The following is a 21634-nucleotide window of genomic DNA, read 5'->3' as shown; positions in this document are numbered from 1 at the left end:
CAACTAAACTGAGAACAGGAGGCGCTTTCTTTACATAGAGATTGTGGAATGTGTGAACCAAATACTTTATGTTGAAATGCTTTAGAAGAGTCTTGATGGATTTCTTGGACCATTAAACCACTGATAATTAGAAAAGCAAAATGAGCTAAATGGCCTTCTCTCATCATTTTTTCTGATGCATGTGAGCTGTGGTCCTATGCCATGCTGCTCACAGCAACCTTGAGTTCTGCATATTTGCAGTTACATTAGGATTATCTTTTCATTCTTACATTTTATATTTAGAGTCTTATAAAGTTTGATTGCATTCAGCACACCAGGCTGGATATGTTTTTCACCTTGTCAGTCGCTTCAATGATTGGGTTAGGAGTGAAGCTGCTTTTGTGTCTTCTTGTTCTGCATATTAGTCTCAGTTCCTGAGACATGCAGTGTCTTTCATGTCATGATTGCTTCAGTGCATGCAATGTGAGAGTGCATGTTAACACTAGTTATTGATTACATGATTACACTAGTTATTGTTGTCTGAAGATATGGTTTGAACTCGGCCATGCGGAAATAATAAGCATTCTGTCTGTGTGTGCGTGTGTATATCTCTGTCTGTGTGTGCATGTGTATATCTCTGTATGGATGTGCATGACTGTGTTTCAGTGAAGGCTGTGTGTCTTTTCCATAACCTTCTAAACCACAGCTGGCTGTCCAGTCAATCTGATGTAATTTACGGACTAGTGAGTCAGACATTACCTGAAGTTTTACTAGTGTCTCTCCCTATGGCCTTTCCTAGCACACATTATCCTCCGACAACAAACGAGCCCCTGCTCTGTCCACTGCTTCAGCACCATTGATTTTCAGAGTCAGCAGAAAAACCCTTTTAAAACCAAGCGCTTAGAAAGGACAATGTACACAGATTTCTGAATTTATGTAAGGAGCTGTTCTCAGGTTGTTGTGCCCCGCTAAAACAGTGCCAGCTGGAATAGTTTCATTTTATTTTTGAATTTCTAAGTAAATTGTTCACTGTCCCCTCTTCAGAACACTTATGACATTGCCAGCTCTGCTCCGTCAACAGATTTGGAGGTTACTTATTTCAAAACCCATTGAAAACGGGAGTAATCGGCCAATATCAGTCTCCTTCACTTCAGGGGATATTAAGCAGCCTTCACCCTGCCTAGATTTTGAAATGGGAAGAGATCATTTAAAGGAGAGTAGGTGGTGGATGGAAGGGAGGAAAGGGTGGTGACAGCAGCCTGCCAGCCAGTCTATTAAAGCCCATGAACGCTGCTAGGTTGACATTCTACTGTTGATGTGTGTAATAAACTGCGCTGGGCTGCAGCCCTAAACAAACCAAAAATCAATGGAAAATGATCCTGAAAGATCGATGTTTGAGCTCTGAAAAAGTTGCCACTCCACTCCAGCCGAGCTGAATTCCTCTGAGTCAGCACTTCAGGAGCTGAGCCTAATTCATGTGTTTGCTAAGCGACAAACACCCCCCCCCCACCCCCAACCCTCAAACCAGATGGTTTTACTCTCCCCCTTCCTTCCAGCATAAAGTAAATTTGTAAAGCATAGCCTGTGTTTGTATACTGTGCATTACACATCAACTAAACCTAATCTGTCACTGTAATTGTATAACTATACTAAATGTGTACCTACTGTATATGCACACACACTTTTGTCTTCTGAAGATCAGAGCTTGTAATTTGAGGATCTCTGCTTCCAAACTGGGCAAACCACTCAAAGTGCAATGTGATTTATAATTTAGTTCAGCTATTTGTAAGCCAATACATGTTCATCATTAAGATACGCAGCTTGCTAGCCTGGTCTAATAATCCAGTTATTTACAGAAATGTTTGAATTATTTTAACATAATCAAGATTTCATTCGGGACTATATTCTTTTAATAAGAAACAGAGATTTTTTCTCTGATGTGACAGCAAGAAATTACACTTGTGTTGGAGCTACGAACCAATGAGAAGAGAGTGCTGGGTGATGCTGTTAAAGTGGGCAAATGTCCACACCTGGGCTACAGAAGTGTTTAATACTTTTCATGCTTTTTTTAATCTTGATCGTATCCCATGTGGTAAGATGATCAAATGTATCGGTTGCGAGCCACTTAGAATAAATCCACACTAGGTGACAAAACACGCTAGAGTGTTGTATCTGAGCGATATCTGATTTGCCTTCTTCTTTTCGAAGCTTTTGGCCAGGGGAAGTAGAACACTGCTGCCTAAGCTGCTGTGGAAAATGCTAATGGAGATTTGAGTTCACACATCTCCCTTGTGACGGGTTAATTCCCCCGGCGCAGGAAGGCAAACGACAGGCTGGCTGCGCCTCCCCAGGCCCAGCATTGTGATAGCTGTGAAAAGAGAGAGCTGGCCTCCCAGTCAGAGCCTGCCCGTGGCCTGAAGACGTCTGACCCAGCGCCTCTGATCGCTCAGCCGGCCTTGGTGTTTTCAGGCTGGTCCTCTATGGCCGACAGCTCGGTCCCGAGTCAGCACCTTTGTGAGAAGCACGGGGGTTGAAATGGCAGGGAGCTGGGCGGTGTTCCTCACACTGACACAGAGGAAGGAGGGGTCATGACTTTGGGCAGCCGGGCTTCAGCCTGTCATTGTCCCCAAGAACTGCTTGTCAACATTGGATCCTGCGGTCCTTTCCATGAACTCGGCTCAACCAAGGTTCGGGCTGTGTCCCTTTATTAAAAAAAATGTTTTCTTTTCCCACTTAATTCTTTACCCCAGAGTGAGTGCTTTAATGTGTCGGTAATCCTAAACTGGTTATTTTGGGTGTATCCTATAACATGCCATGCAAAAGATACTTTCGATAAAATCCCACATATCATTATAACTGTCACTGTTCCAAAAAAGCCCTCAAAGGGATTTAAAGATTTCCTTTTCTTTAAAGAAGCATTTTTAATGCAGAATGATTTTACACAAAAACAAAATTGCTACCCTTAAAGGCTTCTTCCACTCCCATCAGAAAACCTCTCTAGCCTAATCAGTCTGTTATATATTGATTTTAATTTTGTCCACTTTCATCCAGTGGCCTTTAGGTTGCATTCGAAGATGAACGTTAACCTCCAGCAGTAGGTTACTGAATTAACTGTCATGAGCTCCCTGAATTAATTAGCAGGTTCCATAACATGTCTAAACCATTCAGTTATCGTGTTGCGGGTCGGAATAGTACTATTTTGGATTCGTACGCAGTTTGGCTCTGGGACAAATGGATTAAAGATTGCAAAATGTGTTTGTATTTACAGGTTTCTACATGCAGTAAATTACGTTTCTTTGGAGAGCACTGAACTGGTTTCTATAATTGAAGTGATTGAGAAATGCAGCCCCAGGCTTATTTCACACTGCTCTGATTCTTTGTAGCTCTCTTTATGGAATCACATGAAACTAATGTTACAGCTGGATGGCAATAACGAAACTTGCGAGGTGAAAAGCCGATCCTCGGAGACTAAATGTGGAGAGCAAGCACAGGTGAACTGAATCGAACTGAGAATTTTGGCCACTGCTTTATGATCTGTGCCTTTCTGAAAACTTTTTTTCATGCCCCTTCAGCTAATTCTGTTGGGTTCCTGATGATGAACAAGCTGTTTTTGGTCACATTTGATTTGCGCCATGCTGATTACATTTTCTTCCCACAGGGAATGGAGAAGGGATGTTGTGAACATTAGCACAAGCAGCCTTTGTAATTCTCAAGCAGTGATAAGTGAGTGGCCCTGTTTCAGCCATTGCTGTAGTGCCTGTAGCTGAAAGTTAACTATATACAGTAGAAGAGGATACATGTTTGGATGGGAAATCTTTTGAGGAAATACACTTATCCTTTTTTTCCTTCTCTGGATTTTTCGTCATGAGGAGACGCGTTTTCATGTCTGTTTCTCTTTTTTCCGAAGCAAATAAGTTGCCGTTAGCCATTAGCACAGCTTAGAAGTTGCTAAACATAGCCATGGTTAATATGAGTCTCAACAAAATTGTAGGCTTTTAAAAAAATACCAATAAGTGGAAGAGATCCATTGTTGTCTGCTGGCTTGGTTCTTTTGTAGTAATCACTTCCCTGGCATTTAAAAGTATTATTTCAATTGCTTTTGTAACCGGACCAAGTGTTTCTGACAGGTTTCTTTAAGAGCTGGGTCTTTGTCTTTGTCCAACCTCAGGCAGACCTCTGTGCTTCACCTCCAATTGACCACTTTATGAAGTGTTTGAGGACATTGATTTCATTATTTAATGGCTTCGTAGAACAGATTCATCGTCTGCGATAATGTACAACTTCGTCAACCATCTCGGGAAGGAAATGAGAATGTGATGTGGTTGCAGAAGAATAAACCTATCCACAAAACACACAGGGGAAGGCAATCAGACAAGTTTGGGACTGTTTGGAATTGATTTCATCCAGCTGCATCAAATCCAGAAAAGCTTTTAATAAATTGTATATTTCTCATCTCCACTAGGGTAGAGAGGAGGTCTCTATGGCACACACATTTTTTATTCTCTCCAGTGACACCACTTTATGAAGCACATAGGAAAAAGCAGCTAAGAAAGGAAAGAAAAACAGTGTATTTTCTGTGTCTCAGGCAGCATAACAGGGACTGAATACCTCTATCCTGTTATTTCCTGGCTCCACACACTACATGATTTGTGAAAGCAGCCTAGAGCAGTAGCTTGGTGTTACACCTGCATCAGGTTATTAAGTGGTAAGTCCCTGTCTTTTGCAGCTGCAAAATAAACAGCCTTGCAGACTCTTTTTCTCTTCATCAGCACTTCTTCATCAGCAGGACTTGTCAGTGCAGCAGCTCTGGCTGCATCTTGCTGTGCAGCCTCTGTAATCACCAGACCTTGAGCAGCATAGAGGTCACAGAGGTTCTGTTTTGATGGATTTTTTCTCTCTCTCTCTCCCTCCCACAGGGAAGCTGGACAGTCAATATCACCAAGCAGCCAAGAAGGGGTTAATGCATCAGAAATCAGCCTTTTGATTAATCACAGAGATCATCTGCTTCTCGAGGGTGTGTATGTGTGAGTGTGAGTCCACCAGCTGAAGCTGAGAAAAGAACGTGGACCCATCTACACAGGAGTGGACCCATCTACACAGGCTGTGGGACGCTTGAAAACAAATGCATACAGTTACAGTTGCACATGCATAAAAAGCAACCTGAATAGGACACAATTAAATTGACATGACAAATTTAAATGCAAAACCATATTCGTGTAGTGTTTTAGATAATATGTGCACAAGTGAAGTTAAAAGGCGAAACTGATGTCAGGCTATCACTCACAGGTGATAATAATCTCACAAGGGAAACGCTGCTGTGTTGCACAAAAAATAAACACCAAATGAAAATCCAATTCCTACTGTAGGTGCATGTTTCTTTGTTGTTCTGCTTTTCATTTCATTGGTTCTCTACCATATCTGTAATACTGTGTGAGGTTGTGTTGCGAGAGAATGCTAGATTTTGCAGAATGGACAACACCCATAACCTATTCATCCGATTGTTCTTCTTTCTGTATTGTTTTAGTCACAAAGAAGCCTGTCAGAAACAGGGCACTCAATCTGGGGGCTTTCTAGACTTCCCATGATCGAGTGGCCTCTTTCAGATGCAGGCTGCTTAGAAGCTGAAAGCAGAAGCAAAAGAAACAAGTCCAAAGGCAGGACCCAATCCTTGAAATGAACTCAAAACCGTATGTAAGGAGCCACACTTTGTAATGGACCTCAACACTCAACAAGTTTTAAAATTTTAAAATAACGGGTTTTTTTTAGAAATGAGCAAAACTTTTCCTAAATACTTACAAACAAGTTGAATCACCCCCACAAAGGTCTTAGAGACAAAGAGCTATGGTGCAAATACTATACCTTATTATATAGTCCTGAAATTATTCATAAGTCTTAATATAGTTTTAAAGTCTGTGAAAGTAGTCCATGTGCTGCAGATGGTTTTTAAAGCAACTGCATGGCTGAGTGTATCCTTCATCAGTGGTCAAGCAGAAGCGCAGTCTTATCTGAGTCTTAGATCAGTCAAAGCAAATGTGCCCCGTGCCTTCATCCCAAACAAGGAGGTTCAAACCTAGACCTTAGCTTACATATTGGAGATCTCCACAACGTGTCTTTCAGTTCGGCAAAGTGGTTTCCAGGGGGAATTTTCAGGAATAGCTTAATTTTCCACCTTAATGAATAGGAAACAACATCTGGATTCTCTGTGAGTCAACATACTTTTTTTATGTCAAGTTGCATTTTTGTCTCAAAAAGTAGCTTATTTAGCTGCTGCTCTCTTGTTTATGCACAGTTATTTCACACTCTCTCTTAATTCAATTGAAGCACTTGTGATGGCCTGGCCTAGAAATCAAAGCACTATTATTAGAAACAATTTAGTATTATATAGTTGACACAGGCTACATCTGGTTTTGAGCCAAACTACACAAGTTACGTTAATCTAATATCTAGTCAAATAATATGTCTGCCTTCTTCTGAGACTTCACAGGACACCTGACAGTGCTAGTTGTGACCTGACTGAAGTGGCTTCTCCAGTTTCAGCTTGTTTACTGTTTATTTCCCTCTTACAAAATGATAGAAATGCAGAAATCCACCAGCTAGTTTCTAATCCCCACTAGTATTAATAACCCTTGATAGCACATGTTCAGGTTATGTGCCAGTGTGCCAGTGTTCTAATATGTGTGTGTACTATTTGTGTTAAAGTGACAAGAAACATTTGATAAATTATAGGGAGTATCGGTGAAGAACCAGAGCTTAATTAAACACAATAATTTAATTTAAAACCCATGGAAAGCACAGGGCAGTTTTGACAAGATAGCACCTCCATTTGCTGCTACTCATCAGAGCAAACAGTCTTGCTGAATGAGAAAGGATGCAAATGAGCACACCTGCAGTTGCTGTGCAGATCTGAAGTCGGCTGGCTGTGATCTCTGACTTCCTGCCTTTAGCCACTCTCACTTTGAGGATGTGGTGGCAAAGCCCTTCTGTTTTGCTTTTGTGCTTCACAGGGAGTCTAAATGGAGGATGGGGTGGGGATGAAAAGAGGGGCTTGAATTTTATGAGGAAGAAGATGATTGTTACAAGCCAAGGGCTGGGAGGGCGAAACTGCCAGACTGAGGCAGATCCACTCTGACCGCAGAGCTAAATAAAGGAAAACGTTACTGTTTCAAAGCTCTGAACAATGAAGTGCAGCAGCAGTTACTGGTTGATTCATCCAGTGTGGTTACAAACGTCAACGCTGTGGTTGGTTTCCTGAAACCAGTGTCTGTCTTCATTCACATGGTATTAATAGAAACTTTCATGAAGTGCCAGGAGAGTATGGCAGACTGCTTCTGCCAAGCCAGATTTTACTGGTGCTCCCAACCCCAGCCTCAACACCGCCTTTTAACTGATTCCAGTAAATGGCGGATTTAAAGTACGATACCATACGGCCAACGTTGGCCAAACTTTGTAGAGCTGAGGAATATATGTGGTTTGAACACGATCCATATCTTTAAGGCCTAATTGATAACACTAAAAAAAAAAAGGCTGAACTGAAACAAAGATTTCTGCTTCTCACGCCTGAGAAACGCAAAGATGATTCCTGTTCTGTACCAATTTTATTTTAAGTTACTTCCGTGGCGAAGAGCAGCAGAGATGAACAGAAGTAAAAAAAAAATTGTATTCAAAATTAATCTGTTGTAAAAACGAATCACAAAGTACTCCAGCTTCTTCTTCGTCTATCCCTGTTGAAATGATGCATTTTAAGAACATAACGATATAATGTAGACCACAAACAAGAGGAGGCTCTTTGGGCCATCTGGCTTATTTGGTTCTTAGTATCAGAGTAATCCAAGGATCTCATCCAGACCCTTCTGTAAAAAGCCTGGGTATGAGCTTCCACAGCGTGGCTAATGGAAGCACACAAACTGGGCAGCTCGATCCACACTGCCGTAACCATTTGTGTGATAAGAACATAACAAAGTTTAAAACACAAGGCATGTTAAGGACACCAGAAAGGTGTTTCGCATTCTTTAAGAAGTGCTTAATCTCAAGGGGTGAGATTTTTGTCTATATTTTTGTCTATATTTCACTCAGGTTAAGCACTACCAGCAAAAACATTCAATCCATTACTCTAGACTCCCATGCTGCTATGATATACTGTAGTGCCCTACTTTTCCAGAAACAACACATCAGTAATATACTGTATTGAAATAGCTCAACACGTCTACTATTTCAAACTTTTTCTGAATTTTATTTTTGAGTTTGACATTCCCATTTTCTGCATCGAGATGTTCAGCAGAGCACATGCCCATGTGCAAAAGACTTTCTGCATTTACTGTAATTACTCTTTTTACTCAGTGTGTTCTTTATACAGAAGCATAATTCTGTTCTTTTTCTGAATTTGTGGCGGTTTTAACAATTAATCCTGCATCATAAAAAGTAGCCCTTTAGCTTCAAAGATTAGTAAGATGGAACTAATGATTTTACTGATGAGGAGCACCTGGCAGTGAGTCATTTACATTTGTTTGGTAAATGTGATGGATTAGCTTCTACAGCAATTAATAATGAGTTGTTGCGATCAAGTTAAATTTGTTGCCTACATATTGCGACTCAATGGTTGCATCAAAGATGTCTAAGACTTCTTGTAGTATACATGCTGAAAGTTTAATGTATTAAAGAATTGTTACAAAAGTAAATTTGCCATGCACTTTAAGCTACATCTTCATTATTCCAGTGCCAGTTTAATGAGTAACCTGCCTGCACTACTCGGTAACCTACACTTGCTAAATGGCAGATTTTCAAAGTGTAACCTAAGATGGCATGCACACTGGTCATAAGGTTTGTGATGGTACACAGAGCAACTGAAGTAAGTGAACTTTTGAACGTCTGGCTCTCTTAGGCTGAGGGTTTACTGTGAAAATCCAGCAGCATTTCTCTCTGTGAAGAATGCTCTGGCAGCTGGTGCGAGGTTTTTTGCAGCTCACAGGGAAGTTAAGAGAAGGCCTATCTGGAGTATCATTCTTCAGGGGTTTGGTTTTGTTTTCTGAAGGAGTACTTCATGTGCTGTGCCTTTTTCTCTCGCTGCATTTCTCACTCATCATTCAGCTGTGCCCTGGTCCATCTGTGGGCCGTGTTGTACTTTGCAGACAATGTGACTAATTCACCAGAAACTGCCTCTCAAAGGTTAGGACTGGTGGAGCACAAGCAGTATGGGCAAAGCAGATCGGTGCTGCACAACACTCTGAAGCCCATTGCTCTTGCCAGCAAGCTAGAGAAACATATCAGAACCACTTTGTGCAAGAATAGTTGGAATAGCAGGTGGTGATCATTGCAGAAATAACTGGGAGTCATAGGATACAACTTTAAGTAACCAGAAATCCTTCTATTACCACTTTATTACCTATTCTGTGCTCATTGCATCTCTCAATTCTCCAAACCAATACTTTAATTCATAAGAAGCCATAAGTGGTTTTGCTATCACTAGTTTGTGATAATCTGTGATAAAGGATGCAGGTTTATAAAATTATGACCCATTTGCTAATGTGCTACAATTCCTCTGTAGTTTAAGAATCAATCTGATTCTGGAAAATAACAAACCTAAATGAACAGGTGAGGTTTTGCCCTGTTGAGGTGAATCTGTTCATATATCCTTTTCCTCTGCCTTTTTCCCAATTTATATAAGGTCTTCTTTGTTTTTCTTTTGATAGACTTTTATTTCAGCTGATATCCCAAATCGAATGACTACCAGATTCACCAGTAATGTAGTGGGTATGCTATCATCTGATCTCTGCAGTCAGATTATTGTATATTCAGTACACCTCAGACGACAAGACTTCTTTAAAAAAAAAACATGAGGCATTTTTCAAAATGAGAATGAACGTGCAATTTAGGTGGTTATTTTTTCTCATTACAGTCGAAGTTTTGAGTAGGGGGAGACAAAGAGTGGGTAATTCATTTTACAGTGCCGTAACAAGTGAGAGTCTCTGCCTGTGATGCATGCTGTGTGGTATCAGAAGCCATTAGCCACCTGTGCTGATGTACCTGGACAGTTGACAGCACCACCTGTAATTATGTCTGATCGCAACTCACTGAACAAGCCCCTAAAGACAGCTTTATGTGACTTTTTGTTGCAGAACTATTGACTGGCTCTATGGAAGACAGTTTTTTTGCTGCCATTGATACTCAAGCAAAGGGGCTTCTTCAAAATCAAATGTGTTTCCACGGATGTTTTGTTAGGTCCAGTGCTTAATCACTGCATTGTGTGAACACTAAAGAAAGGTACATGCCTGGAAACAGGTCTATATATACATTACTTCTAAATGCTCTGACAGGTATAAATTGATATATATATATAAAACAGAAGCCAAATCAGAACATGAGTTTTACCTTCAAGTGCACAGTTTATACCATCTACATTCCCTGTTTTGCAATGCATTTTAAATAAAAAAGTATATAGTTATTTTCAATTATTTAGGCCTTTTCATTATTCTTATTTTTATTTATATTCAATGTTTTGCATAGTTATTAAAGGAGCCTGGATACTCCTATATTTGGTTCCAATAACTCTTACAATCAGTGAACAAATAAATAACACCAATATGCAAGCGATATAAACTATTCCTTTAATAAATAAATGATTTATATGCTGTATGCGGTTCTGTTCCACCCAAAGGCAAAATGTGTCACTTGTGTACACGTTTTGCGCTTCAGAGATATTACTGCTATGAATCAACCTCATAGCATTGACATCCATAATGAGTGATTTACAATTATAAGTAAGGGAAATGTATGTTACTGACACAGCTTGTTAATTTAGGTTACGCTCCATGTGTTTGACAGACAGCACAGTTTGAAGCATCTGACTTCAAGAGCAAACGGACGCTGATCTTTGTTCCCTTGCTGAATGCCCCCTCCCCCTTTCCCTGCCTTTTTAAAAACCGCTGGTGCCGCCCTCTTCCTTTTGAACACATGTGCTGCCCAGCACACATACATGGGAGACACCGCGAAGATGAAATGTTTTGCCTGGGTGCCTCTTTTTCTGTGTGAAGATGATCCCATTAATTCAGCCTTCCCAGGCATCACTGTACCTGCTGTCTTTGTACGTTAGTGAGATGATTCTTCCTGTCATGTCAACTGGCAACATTATCTTATCCCTGTTGCTGGGCAACCGACCTAGAAAATCCCTTAAAGCACCATATTTAATACAAGTAAACAAGAAGGGTTATCGCTGCTGTCGTACGACGAACATCATGGCATACACGGCTCTCTTTAGGTCGTGTTTGCCCCTTTTCTTCGTTCTTTCCTTTCTTTAATAATTGGCGAGGCGGCCAGACTCACTGAGGAAGCCGTAGGTCTTGCACTGTAGTAGAATTAAGTGTATAAATCGAGAGGGCCCGGGCACTTTGTTAGCAGATATTTCTCCTGCGTTTTAAGTGTCCCAATTTGTTACCACTTCAACTTGCACTTCAGAAAAGAAGACTGAGGTTCAGAGGTCGTCCTCCCACCTCTTTCTCTCCAATTACCTTTTCCCACCTAATGAGCCCAGCCTAATTGTCTTGTTATATGTAATCAAAACCACCAGCCCTGAACCCAAACTAAGTGACAGCAGGAAATCCAACCTGCACATTCCAGTGCAGCCAGTGAGGACAGACAGGAGACCTGGGGCCTAGAGTACATTAATCAATTTGTGCATAAGAGAATGCTTCTTCACAGAGGCCATTTGACAGGCAATTAGGGAAGGGAGAGGATACACAGTTCCAGTCATGCCATTTTGATAGGGAATCCAAACTGTTGCATATGCGACAAGACATTCAATGTGTTGTTTTGCTAATGCACTGGGGAGGAGAGATTCCCCCTGAGGCAGATCTCTGTCTTTCTTCCCAGGTTTACTAGTGAATGTGGAATTGGGCTTAAAAATAGTCCATGCAAGTATTTTACACTCAGAATAGGCTGGCAGTTGACTCTCCCTGTTATTGTAACACTTCAACTACAGTATTTATTACACATATTTTGCTATGCAGTCCATCCATCCAGACTTGCAGTGAAATGATAGAAGAAATTTGTAGCCTGGAACTGAGTGGAGGGACTCAGATCTGGGAATTGAACTTGTCAGCGTGTCTAACTCAAACCAGGAAATTCCCAGAGCACCATCTTTCTTGAAAACACAAGCAAGGACACCCCTCTGGACTGACAACAAGTATAACATCCAAGACAGAGTTTCTGCCACATAATAGTTTATTGACTGTGTTAATAGCCTTCTCATTGTCCGTAGTGGAGCCCTTGAGAAAAACATTGTGTAATGGCACTGTCATTTAAAAATAGAAGAAAAACAGGCATGGCACATCTACATACAGTAGTATTTCATCCGAACTGCTGTCTGGAGATTCCTTCATGGAGACTCATAAATACCATGCACTCTCTTTATTTCTGCTTGAATCCATTTATTACACTAACCACTGAGATATTTTGTTCCACATTATTGTTTCGGAAGCCAGTCAGCTGAGGTCAGGCCTTTATTTAAGTCTTACATAAACCTCTTGATGCTCTGACCTGAAGATGAGCTTCACACAAGAAGAAGCTTTCACTACTCTTCAGAATGAGAGAACGGCGATTTCCCCCTCGTGTTTGCCTTGTGTCTGACTTGGATGACAGCAGACTGCATGCAGAATGGGCTCGGGCCCATGCTTTACGACAGCTGAAGCTTCTTGGAATGGAAACGAGGGCAAAATACTGAAATCTTTGTTAAAAATACCAAATTGCTGCTGTATGTTTTGATTTATCCAGAGCTCTTTAAAACCGGAGAGTGCAAATGTCCTCTACAGTTCACACGGTAAGTTCATGAAAAAGATTCACAAGCCTGCCTGCCTGAACCGTCAGTAGCCACTAAGATGTGGAGGATCTGATTTAATTCCCTTGTCTTATCTTCTATCGGGGCTGTCATCTTTTTTATACAGTATAGTGATTAAGCAGACTTATCTGATATGGATTTGGGGCAATATCTGGAACCACAAAAAGGCAGCAGCCATTGCAGTTCTTTAGCGACAACATAATACATCTGACGTCTCTAAAATTCGATTGGAAAATCGGTGACATTAATAATGCAGGAGTGTGTGTAAGACTTTGAGACCCTGTGTCCACAAGGGAAGAATCCCTCGAGTTGGAGTACTGAGGACGTGGTAGGCAGATGTGCTGCGTGTTGTTTCAGGGCAAGCACAGTAATATGTCAAAACAGCAAATGTTTCACGATTATACCGTTGGACTGATGTTGCAGTCTAATCCTAGGCCTGGAGCCTGTCTTTCCTGTTTTGAATGCGTTCAGGGACGGAGAAAATCTTAGTCTGGCAGCAGCTGATTCGTCTCATCAGTGGTTTGCTTTCTGAAGAATTTGACACTTGAATGTTTGAAGCCAGCCAAGGATGATGAACCACTGAACATTAAAATCCAGTACGAATTATATCAGTTCTGTTTTGGACATTTCAGCCAGGGGAACAGTAGCCTGACACACTAAGCCGTAAACACGGCCATTATAGTGTAAATACGTTTTAGACACAAGTATATGAGCTAGAATAATCTGGTTTGCGTTCGTGGTGGCTAAGGCGCTGCAGGTACAGGGGAAATCAAACGCCTTTCGATTCATTAATAAATCACGGGGCCTTAGAATGCAGTGACAAACCTCCACATCTGGGTCTGACAGTTAATGAGGGCCTCAGTCTGTGTGCTCCTGTGAAGGATATAGACATCAAATGTGAGAATCCCAAGGGCAACGTTATAATAAGGGTGGCATGTACTTTTAGCTTAAACTCCCACTGAATGCTTTTTTATCTAAATTAGACCCGTAGACGCTGATGGTGATGACTTCAGACGCAGATAGCATTAAAAAGAAGTGCCCTGAGAGAGATTTTGACAGGAAGTGCGCTTCATATCTGGTTATTAAAATCTGAGTTGTAAGAAACTGCCACTGAAACTCCTTTCCTCTTACTTTCACTAGCGGACTGTCTATTGTTGTGTTAGCATTCTCCTGTTACTTCTCCGGAGTAATTAAATTTGTTTGGTAAAACAGTCGCCCTTATAATGGACGATTTATAAATGGGGAAAGTAGGCCCTTTAAGTGTCAATACAAGCAGCAATCGTACCTGTACAACCGAGTGAAAATAAATTACACTGCTCACGCCAAACTGGAAAGGAAACGCGAGTACAGTGCAAATAAAATGAAACTGTGTTGCCTTGAGTTCCCAGATAGGTTCATTTTTGCTCTAGGTTTCACAAACCACAAACACATCACACTATATTTTATACACTGTTCGAAACTTGTAGGGATATATGGCGAATTGTTAACTGTATAGGAATAAATGTATAGAGATATCTCTCATCGCACCGTGTCAGCCTGGGGAGCAGTGAGAAGTTAAAGGTGCGTCCGAGAACAGTTTTCGTGATTAATTGAAGATTCTAGATTTCAACCGCCGGGCGTTTGAAACAATCAGTCCCGTTCGGCTGTCCAAGTCACAAACTGAACCGTTGGTAAGTGTCGTGAACTTCGTGTTGTTTTTAATACAGCGAGGGCTACTACATAAAAAAAATATCGTGCACTTTTAAATTTGGTTCATACCGGTTATAGTGGGCCTGTACGTCTTTCTAGGCTGGCGAGATACGCCTTCTTTATCAAATCCATTTTTACACACGCCACTCTGTGTAGTTTTATAACCCAATCCTTGCCTTTTGACTGAAGATAACTGTGCAAATTAATTTACCAGATTAGCTCTAAACACATTAAAACATTAATATAATATATACTATTATATACCCCAGTTATATATTAACGAGTTATATACAATGTGTAAAATGGTAGTACTGGGTATTTAAATGTACTTTATTAAACAATAATAAATGTTATTAATATAATGGGTACATAAAATTCAATGAAAACTAGAAGTGGAAGCTTAGGTTTTGTTCTGTTGAAATAAAAAAGACAAAATGCAACTTCAACAGTTTACCTTGAGACGTAGTTCCGTATTTCAAAAATACCAATAAGTGTATTAATGTGGTGAGTTAGATTTTTCTGTCTTTTTATACTTTCATTGTTCGTGAAACTCAGCAGTTTTCAATGTATTTTGTGAGTTTGCTTGTTTCTGGCTATATGTTATAATGTCAATTTGTATCAGGTTCAACAAAAAGTGCTTTTTCAAGTTTTGTATGTACATAAATTAGTCACAGGGGTTACGTGTGCTATGCTTTTGTATTTATAGCTCCTCACATTTGCCTTGTGTAACACGTAATACTGTACTACTTTACTCGGTATAATACATTTACCAACCGTTGTAAACATGTTGAACGCTTAGGAAATGGAAAACTCGCATTTAGTACTGCTTCTGTTCCGATTTAAAAACCATCCATGAACACCCCGGCTTCATTAATGAGAACACATGGGTTTTATTAAATGTGACTGCCGAGCTGAGTAAAACTCGCCAGTCCACAATTGGAGAAAGTCCAGTTCCGGTTCTTAGCGACATTCCTTGCCGTCGCGGTCCACTCCGTGCGGACTCTGTGCCTGAGCTTGTGTGCGCCTCGTTCTGCTTGTTGGTTACATTGTATCAATCTCCCAGCATTGAAAGATACAAACAGCCATCAAGATATATTAGAGATACAGAGAAACAGAATCGGGGGATTTAAACTGGTGCGAAAACCGGCAGAAAACTGGATTTTACTTCCCGGGACCGGAGGAGACGTTGTATAACTCGAATCGGGCTCGCGATCGACCCTAAAAATGCCCGTTTCAGCCGGTATTTTTCAGTTTTGAACGGGATTCAACGTGTGATGGCAGCAGTCCAGTGAACTGGCCTTTCCTTCCCCTGCTGTTGGATTTCTTGGGAGTTCTATTGATTTATTTTGTCTGTTTATTTTGAATAAATCGGTGTTGCTCGCATTATTTCCCCACCCCCCGACCCCCAACTTTCTGGATCTATGGAGTGTACTTAAATATTCGTGGGATCGGGGTGCTCAAGTGGGTAAGTGCTGGAATTTTTCGGGGTTTTTTTTCTTAATGCGGGAGGTATTCACAACTGCATGCTTGCCGAAAGCCCTTTGTCTGCGAGACCCAACAGTGGATGTTTATCCTTAACTCCGAATTACAGCAGATTCCTTAGCCGTTTCTCCCCCCCTGATACGGCTGCCGAATAAAACGGACTGTCCGCTCAGGAAGTGTGTTTTTTTCTTTCTGGGGATTGGAGAAATAAACAATTTAATTTCACGCTCGTCTCCCAAGCCATCCAGCATGAAGTACTGATTTAGAATCACCAGCGGTCTTTCTGAAATTAATCTGTAATTGCATGTGCATTCGCTCTAGACTGTTTCGCGTAGCCATGTAGAATAAAGCTGTCTTTGAAGGCATTACTTACACCTTTTCAGAATGGCATATTTAGTGGAAAAAGTACACAGATTGGGTAGAGCACACCGAGAGGGCTTTGTGTTTTTAAACCATTTCGAATCACAGAAGTTTCCTGTTTCTATCAAGGGTTTTGAGTCTCAAAGCCCAGTGCTTCTTAGATAATCAAATTTTAGTTTTACAGAGCGGGATAGTCCCCAGAGGTGTAATTTTATCTACTCTGTAATCATGTTCGGCCTTTTCATTAGGCTCCTGCGCCGATGTGCGTTTATGGCACACTGGTCGGGGGTTCGTTCTTTTGTACAGGAAAAACGCGGTCATTTCTTACATTTGAAATTATTCACAGGAGGTTTCGTCCTTTTTTTCCCTCTCCCCTCACTTTTCCTTTGCAAAGAGTCTTCTTCAGCGTCGCTAAAAAGCTCAACGACAAGAATCCCGATATTTGCGAATTGCATTTGGGGCCTGTGCCTAATGTTGAACCTCGTTGGTCACACACTGGTGGGCATGTTCCGGAGGCGTTTGTAGCAGCGCAGTGCACAATGGACACTGTCTACATGATGTGCCGAGATTATGTGCTTGAACTGGCGTCGGCAGCCCTGGCGCAGTTTTCATCTGAGGGGTCTATTGGTTTTCTGGGTGTGTGAAATTGTACCTCACCTTTCTCGAAAGCGAAAGTAAACTTAAAATATTCATGTATATAGCAACGGCTTATATGTTTGAGGCCTTGATTTGTAATTACATTTAGCACGTATGAATCCACCATGTGATAGTTGAGAGGAAGAGAGCCAGTTGGGGACCGTAAAAAGTGATTGTTGTAGGACTTGGCACAATTTATTGAGAAAAAGCGTAGTTATTACTGCTGTGTTTTTACTTAAAATCCTAAAATGGCTGTATGTTTTCTAGTGAAGTAGTTAGGTTTTTATTTGATAAGTGGTTGATTAGCCAATGGTTGTCCATTGAGGACAGTTGTAACTGCCTCTCCGCAGAAATGTAAAATATAATAATTCAACAAAGACCAAGTTATAAATCCCCATTGCCTGTTTTGGTGTTGTATTTTGTAATAAGACTATAAATCTAGTTTCTAAAAGTGTGAATGAGTGAAGAATGACTTTGAGAACATACCCGCATTATTTTAATTTGCCTGGAGTCATCCAGTAAGCTTTTAATTTGGTCAAAGCGAAATGGAATGTGAATGTGAAGGGACGATTCAGGAAGGGTTTATTGACTGTATAATGCTGTTTTACCAGTGTTCGAATTGAATGGAGTTCCCTTGTTAATTATTTTAATAAAAAAGCCTTCAGTACTTTCCCATATTTCTATAATGTTGTTATTGTGTCAAGTATTAGTATATATATTGACACAAGTATATATTTTAAGTATTAGGTTCGGTGGCATAGGGAAGGATGATGTGCTAGCACAAAATTCATATTTAAGGCATTTTAAACATCCCCAGTTAACAGAAGTGTCCTATTGCTCTCTGTTGAAAGCCACACTCTGATATAAAGTCATAATTAATGTATTTAAGACCATAGATCTGCTGATTGAAATGGTTGGAGAGAAGGGATTATTATTCTTAAACGGTTTGATATATGGAAAGGTCCCACTGCGCTGTCCCCAAGAGCAGGGTTCTAATCCTAGTGCCCTGGCTATATTCCACTTGGTCCTGAACAGTATGACCTCCCTAAGCGTCCCCTGTGGTTCGGTTGATGTAATTTCTCGCTTCCCCTGCTCTGTGGTGTGGAGGGCATGAGGGCTGCCAGGAGGCCAGCAGGTGAGTGCTCAGTTCAGTGGATGATGTAGGTCACCCCCATGTGTGAAGCGCTTTGAGGTCCTTTGGAATCTGAAGGGCTGTGTAAATGCTGGGCATAGCCAGACCCTTTGAGAACTGTCTGTTTATATTATACATCTTTGGAATTGAAGGCCTATACCTTTAACAAATTCTCCCTGTCAACCTGTATTTTTTCTTGCCCAGTGGGTTTAAGTCCCAGCAGAAAATGTGTACTTTGTTCAGAAATATCTTGTTTTGTCTTATTGGTTGTCATGTAGCTGCTGACTGACGGTTTGACTTCTATGATCACTTAAGAAGACGTATGATGAAATAGTTAACTACAACGGTTTCCACTTGTGCTGTACATATGTTTGCATTTTACATGTTAGACTGTACATAGACTTTGTCTTTGCCCTTACAATGAAATTTACTGTTCTTCATACTATGGTTGCCTGTAATAGGTGAAACCATCTTTGTCTAGGGCGAGAAAAGTGATTTTCAGAAAAAGAGTTTAAGTAATGAAGAACTGCTTGGTTTGAGAGACTGGCTCCCAAAGACACTTTAATAATTTGCACATTTTAATATCTAGGTATAGGATGGTTTTAGTTTCATGCAACAAGGCCATGTTCCAAGGAAATGCACAAAAAATAGTAAGTCTTTACAGAACTGCAGTTTGTTTTACAGCAAATACTGTAAAATGTTACATAAGAAAGTTTGTTTTAATACTGTGTTTCCATATTGTGAAGAGTGAAGCTCACAAATGTAGTTTTCTGGCTTGTCCCATAGTTTTAAATGGTGTTTTCAGTAATTACCAGGTTACCAAGCCTGCCCTATTCTGACAGCTTTTGAAAAGATCTGATTTTGGTGGTAAAGAGCGGGCCAACGTGATTGCTTTCATCTGATATAACTGTTGATGATCCTCTTTGAGTCCTTTTAAATTAATCCCAATGGGAATAATGGTTTTTGTTCAAGTTGATTAAATGGATTTGAGATTTTTTAAAAGCTCCATCAGGAAATGGTTCAACTCATGTCCAGTAGCTGTCTCTCCTTGCTGCCCCTACCATCTCTTATTACTTATGTACTGTTATTACTGTCCCTTACACTAATTAAATGCAGCTCACAAGCCAGCCTATTTGATCACATAGCATCAAAGCCTAGTCTGTGAGTGTCATGGAGGAGAAAACCCAGAAATAGCAGTATAACCACACCTCCTTGGATGATTTGCTGAAGGTTGACCATTTTAGCCTTTGTGTTGATGATTTGCCAAACTTTTTTCCCCCCCAGTGCTCTTTCTCATGGACAATACCTCTTTGCTTATTTATGTTGTCACCTAGTTCAGTTTTGTAGTATCAGGAGCCATTATCGTGAATTTTTTTTATATTTCTGAAAGGTTATCCTTAAGTACCGGAATCTCTTTTAAGGTATCTTGTTAACGTATATTTTGAGAAACATTGTTGTAGCGTTTTCTACCAATTGGAAATTTTTTGGATGGTTCATTCTTCCAGGGCTCCCCAGTAGCTTAAATATGTCTGAGCACAGACTGGGTTCTGTAGTCTAAGCATGACCAATTTGAGCCCTGGCTAGGATTTTAGCTTATTGTAGTTGGAAATCCACAGTCAGTGGTGTACAGCTGGCCTACCTCCACGTGGGCTGGATGGACTTTTGTAAGCCAGTCCAGGGTACCCTTGGCTAGGTGTGCAATAGCTGTCCCAGGAACTGTTGAGGAGGCTCTGAGACTGCAGTGAGTGATGCCAAACTCCTGCATCTAACGCGACCTTTCCGAGTAGCTTACCACGTGTGAAGTAGCCAATAGCTCAGTACTGACCAGGATGAAAGAAAGCATGACTTGTCCTCATGCAGTCTCTAAGCTGTTGGTGTTTAGTACAATTAGTGTCCAAAAGAAATAAATATGTTGAAGATGGATGAATACCACTATGATAAATACATTTTACCAATGAGTGATAAGATTGTTCAACTTTTAAACCTGCTTTTTCTCTGTAAATGAGAACCTGCTTCCTGTTCTACCATTAAATTGCTCCTGGACTTCCACGAACTTCCAATAAATCTCATCAAACATTTCTCTTTTCACTTCCTATTCCCTTAACTCCCACTCACACTTCATGAATTTCTTTGCCTGTGGGGTCAGTTTAAATCCTTTCTTTCTCAGTTCCCTGTAGGGCCGGAGTTTTATTTTTTGTCATTCAGTGACCTAAACAGTGCAATATGTTTTAAAATCTTAGAACAGGAGGCACTTTGGTACACAGATGGTTGCGGGAGCCTGGATCAGTCTACTCTGTCATAGCTGAAGCTGGTCCTCTGGTTTCCTTCAGGAAACTGCAGGATGGGCTCTTGAGGTTAGTTAGCTCCTAAAACCCAGAAAGCTAGATAGGCCAAATGACCTCTTTCTGATCAGAATCTCACGCTCTACTATGTCTGCTTGCAGTTTGTTTTTACATTTCACCTGTTCAGTAGCTTCCCTGCATTTATACATTCCGCCATCCATCCCCAAAGAATCGCATACGAGGTAAGCTGAACCACAGAATCTAGTGAGCCAGACCTTGGAGGTGAGCTATCTCCCTTTTAAGGTGTTGAGGTAGGAAGAAGTGCACTCATTCTGTTGCATAATGATTCCATGCACACTGTTTCAGATTTTCAAAGGTATTGCACTGCCTCTTATGTATTAATATCAACATTGTGAAATACAGTGACACTAATGCTTGCAGGAATTGCAGTTTTATTTTTTAAACGCACAAAAACGTACTACAGCTATTTTTCATGTTGCTGATAGATTTGATAACTTCTCAGAGGTGTCCGTTAATAAAAGACTTCTCTTTTTTCAACCAGTTTTTCTCTATTCAGACAATGTGGGGGAATTAGTTTTTCTGACCACAATCAATGACAGTTGTTTGGAGGGTAGCGTTTTTTTTTAGTTCAACTGGCACCAATCATTTTTTCCCTTGTTACTCTTTAATTAATCCGGGATTTTCCTGGTTTGCCAGTCTGTGGTACTTTTAATTGAGATGTCTTTGACTAAAACTTACAAATCTCAGCCACATGCACTCACTGTCATGGAAACCACATTTTTCCAAAAGTGATCTTCCTCTATGTTAACATGGTACTGCACCCACAGGGTGTATATTTGAATGTTTTTGTTTCCTTGCATGTGTATTGTTCTCTGTACACATTTATAATGCATTGAAAGAAATGGGTTTGTCAGGCCCTTGGTTCAATAAACCCATAAAATGTAATGGGACACATTTATTTTTCTTTTTAAACTATTGTATGATGGAAAGAAAAAGACTGTGTTGCAGCTTTTTAAAAATATGCTTAAAGGATTAAATATGTTATCCCAGAAGAAAAAAATGATCAAAGCACATAAAAAAAGAGGGGTAAATGATTTAATAACACAATTACAAAATTAGAGGAGAAAGAAAACACTATCTAAAGGCATTGAAAAAAGTACAGGATTCAGTTCAAGACAAAGAGTGTAGCTGGGCTGTACACACAGGCAAAAGATCTAGGCCAAGAAA

The 21634-nt window shown here is 40.5% G+C and overlaps 2 protein-coding genes across 3 annotated transcripts in view; both read left to right on the top strand.

Annotated features, from left to right (window-relative positions):
• trip4 (thyroid hormone receptor interactor 4) overlaps positions 1-5333 on the top strand; it is a 38664-nt gene extending 33331 nt beyond the window's left edge. For both annotated transcript variants that reach the window (XM_088920718.1, XM_088920717.1), the window contains exon 13: positions 4896-5333. In XM_088920718.1, coding sequence (XP_088776844.1) covers positions 4896-4963 — 68 coding nt within the window. In that variant the 3' untranslated portion in view covers positions 4964-5333. The remainder of the gene's footprint in view (positions 1-4895) is intronic.
• Positions 5334-15533: 10200 nt separating this feature from the next.
• LOC148831607 (zinc finger protein 609-like) overlaps positions 15534-21634 on the top strand; it is a 107566-nt gene continuing 101465 nt past the window's right edge. Inside the window, exon 1 of the mRNA XM_088921499.1 lies at positions 15534-15959. The gene's annotated coding sequence lies outside the window, so the exon portion shown is untranslated. The remainder of the gene's footprint in view (positions 15960-21634) is intronic.

Source organism: Atractosteus spatula, chromosome 7 (assembly GCF_055471065.1).
Source record: "Atractosteus spatula isolate fAtrSpa1 chromosome 7, fAtrSpa1.hap1, whole genome shotgun sequence".
NCBI lineage: Eukaryota > Metazoa > Chordata > Actinopteri > Semionotiformes > Lepisosteidae > Atractosteus > Atractosteus spatula.
The sequence above is the reverse complement of the archived record's forward strand: the minus strand, read 5'-3'. Positions and strand labels throughout refer to the sequence as shown.